At 43.0% G+C, this 7,482-nt stretch overlaps 1 protein-coding gene across 1 annotated transcript in view; it reads left to right on the top strand.

Moving 5' to 3' along the window:
• Nucleotides 1-501: 501 nt before the first annotated feature.
• The window catches only part of gpn1 (GPN-loop GTPase 1), a 28,029-nt gene continuing 21,048 nt past the window's right edge, over nt 502-7,482 (top strand). The window contains exons 1-2 of the mRNA XM_030725192.1: nt 502-687; nt 1,664-1,757. Coding sequence (XP_030581052.1) covers nt 517-687; nt 1,664-1,757 — 265 coding nt within the window. The 5' untranslated portion in view covers nt 502-516. The remainder of the gene's footprint in view (nt 688-1,663; nt 1,758-7,482) is intronic.

Here is a 7,482-nt window from a genome sequence, read left to right as displayed (position 1 = left end):
TGTTTTTGCTCTGTATCTTTTCTATTTCCATTGTAATAGCACAGCTGTGAGTCTTTTTTATAGAGAAAAAAAGCATTATTATATTTGAGGAACATTATTATTTAAATATGCCATTAGTTTATTTTTGAGCAATTTCTCATGTAAATCTACAGCTGAATGTTAATAAAAGTGCCTGTGTGACCTTTGGGACATGTAGCTTTGACTCTGAAGGGCCTTTTTGTTTACACTTTTGGGAAGAAAATATGAAGATATATATTATATATCGCCATTCAGCTAAAAACTATCGAGATATTACTTTTGGTCCATATCGCCCAGCCCCAATACAGTATACGAATATTAATTATTTTTAAAATACGAAATGCAGCTACGTAGTTTTACGTAGCTGCATTTCATTTATTTACATGAATTAATCTTTTAAATACTCTGACGAAGTGTCCTGATGCGATCCACGTCCCATTTTTACGACGGAGACCGCTTGCTGACGGCAGCCGGTTGCCATAACGTCCCTCCAGCAACATGTCCTCGTCGGGGGCGCAGCGTGTCGGTCCCGCGGCGGCTTTCCCAGAGAACCAGGGCGGTGCGGCGGCGGCAGGAGGCAACGGGGCACTGGGAGCCGCTGCAGAAGACAAACCCGTGTGTCTCATCGTGCTCGGCATGGCGGGCTCCGGGAAAACCACCTTCGTCCAGGTGAGTCCGGTCCGTTTGCAGCTAACGCAGCTAGCCCAGCTAGCCCATGAGTTAGCTTCCTGAGAGATAGAGAGACCCCCCCCCCCCCCCAACCAGTCTAACCCTAACCCAAAAATAAGCGGAATTAAAAAAAAAAAGAAGCATTTATTGAGGAGAAATGATGCCGTTTGGTTTCTGCTCTGCAGGATGAGGTGCGACCGGAGCTGCAGCTTAGGAAACGGCCTGCAGTCAGATCACTACAATATAACAGCACAGATGAGCTCTTTCAAAAAGAAAACAGAGATTATTGTAAATGTTTGTGTATGATTCAGTAAATACAACAATGCCTTTTTCATTGTACGGGTGTGCAATGAGATTCAGAGCATCTCTGAGCGTTGCATACAGATAAGACAATATATAAGTAAGGTTAAATAAGTTAAAATACACAATACTCACTGTGCACCATAAGCTGTCGCTGGTCTGTACTTTTCAAAGTTCTCATTCAAAAATTACGTTTGAATTTTTAACTTTTATATTGTGAAATTATTCATATTTGTTGGTGTTTATTCATATTTTATTGCATGTTTGAGGATACTGCTGAGATTTGTGAATCTCCCTTGCAGATGAATATCAGTCACATCTGTTTCACAGCCTTTAGTAATGTTGCACAGAGTTGTGAGACAGTTCAGGACTCTGATGGTGTTTGGATAGAAGCTTTTCTGTAGTCTGGAGGATTTTCACGTGTGAAAATGGGCATCATGTAAAATCCTAAAAACAGCAAATAGACTTTCCATTTTCTGCTCAGCCTCCCTGACCATCACTGCGCCATCACTCTGAGCTCAAAGATGAAAGCTGGGTGAACAAACAGAGTGGGCATTAATGTCTGCAGAGACACTCAGAACATTTCCTCCTCATGTTTGTCTCTGTTGTGAAACATGCAGCATCTTCGACTTAGAGAAGTGAGCAGTGTATCTGAGTGTGCTTCTGTTTTCTGCAGAGGCTGACGGCTCATCTTCACTCCCTTAAAGCTCCGCCATATGTTATCAACCTGGACCCAGCCGTGCATGAGGTCCCCTTCCCCGCAAACATCGGTAAGGATCGGTCTATTTGCTGACAGTACGTATACATAACAGAGTTGGGCCGTGTCTCCATTTAACATCAGTGTTTACGTTTATGCTCACATGTTTAAATGTGTTTCTTAAAGAAAAACTTGCATCGCAGAGCGTGATGTTGGATTTAGAGAACTGTGTTAAATCCTTACAGTCCCATTTAATGTTAAATTGGACTTAGCAGTAAAACTATTGCAGAGTAAACTACAGATGCAGCCACCGAAAATAGCCGGCCGATCCGTGACGGGACCTCGGCCGGTCCTTGGCCGAACCTTGACCTAAACGTGATCCCCCACTAATTACGTAGGCATTCCGGCTACTGGTGGGAACGCCCCTAAGCAGCATTTGGGGAAAATGGTGGTAATGTCTTGTTTATACACCAGGAGGAGCAGTAATAGTGGAAGCGCATTCATTTACAGACCGCTGTATACTGTACCAAGGATCCTCACATCCAGGCCTCAAGAGCCGGGGTCCTGCAGGTTTTTGATGTGTCTGTGCCTCAACACACCTGAGTCAAATATAGAAGTCATTATCAGGACTCAGGAGAACTTGACTGCATATTGAGGCCATTTGATTCAGGTGTGTTGGATCAGGGATCAGGCTGTATACAGTATTTATGCATTTCCTGAAATAAAAACAAGGCTACTGTGAATGCTTTCTGCTGGAGCTGAAATGCTCCAAAAAACAAAAAACAAAACAAAAAAAGCCCTGAATGAATTTCTTCTTCTAGGCTGGAAATTGGATCGCTGCCCTTCGCATTCCCAAACCAGCGCTTAATTTGCTGAGATAAACCTGTGGAAACGACAGAAAGTGAAGTGATCGAAAAACGCACGGAAGAGCATACAGGTGTACTGTAATGAAATAGAATAAAGACGATATATATATGTGTATATGTGGGTATGTGTATATATATATATATATATATGTGTGTGTATATATGTATGTGTATGTATATATATATATTAGGGGTGGGACTCGATTAAAAAAATTAATCGAATTAATTACAAGCTTTGTAATTAATTAATCGAAATTAATCGCATTTTAATCGCATTTCAATATTTAACATGATAAATATTAATTTAAGTTTGGTTGATGAATAAATCAATATACATAAGCTTAAACTTCAAAATGTTGTTCATTTTCCCACCAGTCTACTACACAGACCAATGAAGGGTGGAAGTGCTCCTGTGATAAGCAAACTCCTGAAATTAAAGTTAAGCATCATAACTGGATAGTTTTATTCAACATTAATGTCTCACTTAATATAGTTGGAAATTAATCATTCTCTCAGCTGTATTCCTTGATGTTGAAATGTGTCATGCTTGTTTTAACAGCTTATTTTGAATTAAAGACTTAAAATTTTTTTATTAAACATTTGAACAAATGTACAGAATCATGTGGCATGTATACACAATAAACACATCAGGTTTTACATATTTAAGGCACACAATGGTATATAAGCTAAAGATAATACTTCACACGTTAAACGGGGAAAGAAATGTAAAAGGATAAATTAATTAGAAAAAACAAAACAAAAACAAAAACAAAAAAAAGAGAAGAAAAACGGCGACGCTGATATGAAGGCTAGCCGCTCACTTCCGGCCTTTGTGGGCTGCGAAAGACGTGGGCCGGGTCCTTCGCAGGATGCGGCCCCTAATTTGGACATTGTGCGTCAATATAATCTGTATGCCTGGAACTCGTGCACTGAGAAACGTTCCACGGTGCAAAGTGCGATTAAAATGCGTTAAAAATTTTAACGCGTTAATTTCCCTGTAATTAATTAATCAAAATTAACGCGTTAAAGTCCCACCCCTAATATATATGTATATATATATGTATATGTATATATATATGTATGTGTATATATATATATGTATATATGTGGCCTCAAATATTTCTTCTTCGACTTCTTCTGAAGGCCATCTGCAATAAACAACAACAAAAGAGGATTTGGTCATTTTACTTGCACCATGCAGTTTGATGGGGATGAAGAAGAAGAAGAAGAAACAACAGCCTTTATTGTCCCGCAAAGGGGAAATTTAGGTGTAACAGCAGCAAAAATGTCAAAACACAACAGGACAAGATTAACAATACTACTACTACTAATAATAATAATAATAAAAGTAAAATAATATATACTGTACAGGATTATAACTAGGGATGCGCCGATCCGATATTCAGTATCGGTATCGGGTCCGATACTGGCCTAAATTACTGGATCGGATATCGGAAAGAAATAAAAAATGCAATCCGATCCGACCCACATTAGCTGCATTGCAGTTTTCGGTCGTCTTCTTCTTCTTGTGGGTCTGCGGTTGAACAAACCAGCTTAGAGCTGCATTACCGCCACCTACTGGAATGGAGTGGATCAGGAGTTAGAAAAAACCCTCAGATTCTATGAAGTTCTCCGTCGCTGCGACGGATTCCCTTTGACACTGAGTGGATCATCGCTGACATGTTTTTCCACGCCTCCACCGCTCTCTGCGTGTTTGTGTGTTGTGCTCGCTGTGCTGAGAATCAGCTGTTATTTCTTTCTCTACTTAAGCTCCCGGACATACTGCTAGCGAGCGCAGCTATTAGCACTGGTGACTGTCCGGTACTGGAAGGACCTCTTCTCCGTCAAAATATTTTTTATACTTTAATCCCTGATTAGTGACTAAATATAGACCTGCAGTAGAAACGTATTTAGGAGAATGCTTGTGAATATAAAGTATTACAAGATTGCGCTCACGCAGCCCCTAGTTTTTCAACATAAACACTGATGACGCAACAGCAGCAGTCAGCTGATTTACGTGCAGTCTGTCTGCACAAGCAAAGAGGCGGAGCTGGTGAGCTCAGATGGAGTGGACTAAATGTTTTTCTAGTGTCCAAATGAAGCTTTTCCCTCTGTAACCTCCATTAAACCTTTACTGTGAAACAGCTGGAGGTCCTTCATCAACCACCTGATCAGTAATTGAAGAAAAGAGAACTTTGTAGCTGGTCCATCCACCCTGTTTGTTTCACACAGGGAAAAACTGCAGTACGGAAGTTAAAATATGCAGATGAACTGTTAATACGAAAAAAGTATTTCTTATCCAGTTACTCGGGTAATCGATGGAATAATCAATAAAATACTCGATTGCTAAAATAATCAATAGTTGCAGCCCTAATGAAATTTGCAACCTACCATAAGCCAATGCATCACCTTCTCACATAGGAGCAACAGGATTCAGGTGATAGAGCGATTGTTGTAAGTAAGTAAAGTTTATTTATATAGTGCTTTACACAGACGAAAAGTCACAAAGTGCTGTACAATAATTAAAACACAATGTCCAAAAAAAACAAAAAACAGATAAAACACCATATTAAAATGTAACATTACCATATTAAAAGAAAAAGAATAAAAATAAAGTCAACAGAAAGTCTGGTTAAATAGAAAAGTTTTCAGCTGTTTTTTAAAAGACTCCACAGAGTCAGCTAAATGGAGATGGAGTGGTAAACAGTTCCAGAGCTTTGGTGCCACTGCCTGAAAAGCTCTGCCCCCCGGTCCTTAGTCTTGTATGTGGGACAACTAAAAGATTTTGATTTTGTTGTGTGAGACTGTTGACTTTCCTAAAATTGATCCAGGCATTTAAAAACAATTTTTAAAAATAATACAAAAAAGATCGGATTTGTATCGGTATCGGCGATAGCCAAATTTAAAATATCGGTATCGGACATAAAAAAGTGGTATCGTGCCATCCCTAATTATAACTACAGGACATGACAATATACTATGTATTACTATACAATATATACATACATACATACTATTGGTTCTATTTTTGTTGGGAGCAGTGATGGTTATAAAGTCTTACAGCTGCTGGGAGGAAGGATCTACGATAACGCTCCTTTGTGCATTTAGGGTGCAACAGTCTGTCACTGAAGATGCTCCCCAGTTCAGCGTTTCATGCATGGGGTGGGAGACTTTGTCCATCATTGATGTTATTTTGGTCAGGGTCCTTCTGTCTCCCACCACCTGCACTGGGTTGAGAGGACATCCTAGTACAGAGCTGGCCTTCTTGATGAGCCTGTCTAACCGCTTCCTCTCAGCTGCAGATAAGCTGCTGCTCCAACATACTGCTGCATAGAAGATGGCTGATGCCCCCTGCACTCCAAAAGACCTCAGCCTTCTTAGCAGGTAGAGTCTGCTCTGACCCTTCCTGTAAAGTGCATCAGTGTTGTGAGTCCAGTCCAGTTTATTGTTCAGGTGAACACCCAGGTACTTATAAGAGTCCACTATCTCAATGTCCACTCCCTGGATGTTCACCGGTGTCCGTGTGGTGGGTCTGCGCTTGCGGAAATCCACCACCAGCTCCTTGGTTTTAGCGGCGTTGATCAGGAGGTGGTTCCGCTGGCACCAGTCCACAAAGTCCTGAGTCCACTGTCTGTACTCTGAGTCATCCTCACCTGTGATGAGGCCAACTATGGCAGAGTCGTCAGAGAACTTCTGTAGATGGCAGCGTGGGGAGTTGATGGAGAAGTCTGCAGTGTAGAGGGTGAAGAGGAACGGTGCCAGCACAGTTCCCTGTGGGGCCCCCGTACTGCAGACCAGACTGTCAGAGACACAGCCCTGTGTCCTCACGTACTGTGGGCGGTCAGTGAGGTAGTCCACTATCCACTGGGACATGTGGTGGTCCACTCCTGACAGCTCCAGCTTGTCCCTCAGAAGTCCTGGCTGGATGGTGTTGAAAGCACTGGAGAAATCAAAGAACATGATCCTCACAGTGCTTCCAGGTTTCTCCAGGTGGGTCAGAGCTCGGTGCAGGAGGTAGATGATGGCGTCATCCACCCTGATGCCAGGCCGGTAGGCAAACTGCAGCGGGTCCAACGAAGACGTCACCATGAGGCGTAGATGGTTGAGGACCAGCCTCTCGAGGGTCTTCATTAGATGTGACGTCAGGGCTACCGGCCTGTAGCTGCTAAGATCCTTTGGATGCTTGTTCTTTGGTACCGGTACCACACAGGAGGTCTTCCACAGTTGTGGTACTTTCCCCAGCTTCAGGCTCAGGTTGAACATGTATTCCATGATGCCGCACAGCTGATCTGCGCAGCACCTCAGGAGCCTGGAGCTGATGCCGTCTGGACCTGCAGCCTTTCGCACCTTGATCTTGCGTAGCTCATTCCTCACATGATGAGTTGAAAGGGACAAGATGGAGGTGGGGGAGGGGGGCTGTGGGATGGAGTCCTCTGAGGTGAAAGGGGTAGGTGATGGTTGAGAGGTGTGAGGTCTGAGGTGGGGGATGGGGGCAGTGGGATGGAGTCTTCTGTAGTGAAGGGGGTAGGTGATGGCTGAGAGGTGTGAGGTGGGGGATGGGGGATGGGGGCAGTGGGATGGAGTCTTCTGTAGTGAAGGGGTTGGGTGATGGCTGAGAGCTGAGAGGTGTGAGGTCCCGAGAAGAAAGGTTGGCAGACATTAAAGATGGTGGGGCTGAGAGCAGGGGTGACTGGGCTGGGGGAGGGGTGGGTGACTGGTCAAACCTGTTAAAGAACTGGTCCAAGTTGTTCACCCACTCTAAGTCTCCTACAACCTTAGGGCTTGGTTTGTGGCCTGAACTTGAGTTCAAGCTTCTCCAAACCCCACTGATGTTGCTCTGCAGTAGCTGGTCCTCCATCTTCTTCCTGTAGATGTTTTTTCCATCCCTGATTTTCCTTCTGAGATCCTTCTGCACAGCTCTCAGCTCCTCCT

Source organism: Archocentrus centrarchus, chromosome 3 (assembly GCF_007364275.1).
Source record: "Archocentrus centrarchus isolate MPI-CPG fArcCen1 chromosome 3, fArcCen1, whole genome shotgun sequence".
NCBI classification, from domain to species: Eukaryota; Metazoa; Chordata; class Actinopteri; order Cichliformes; family Cichlidae; genus Archocentrus; species Archocentrus centrarchus.
The sequence above is the reverse complement of the archived record's forward strand: the minus strand, read 5'-3'. Positions and strand labels throughout refer to the sequence as shown.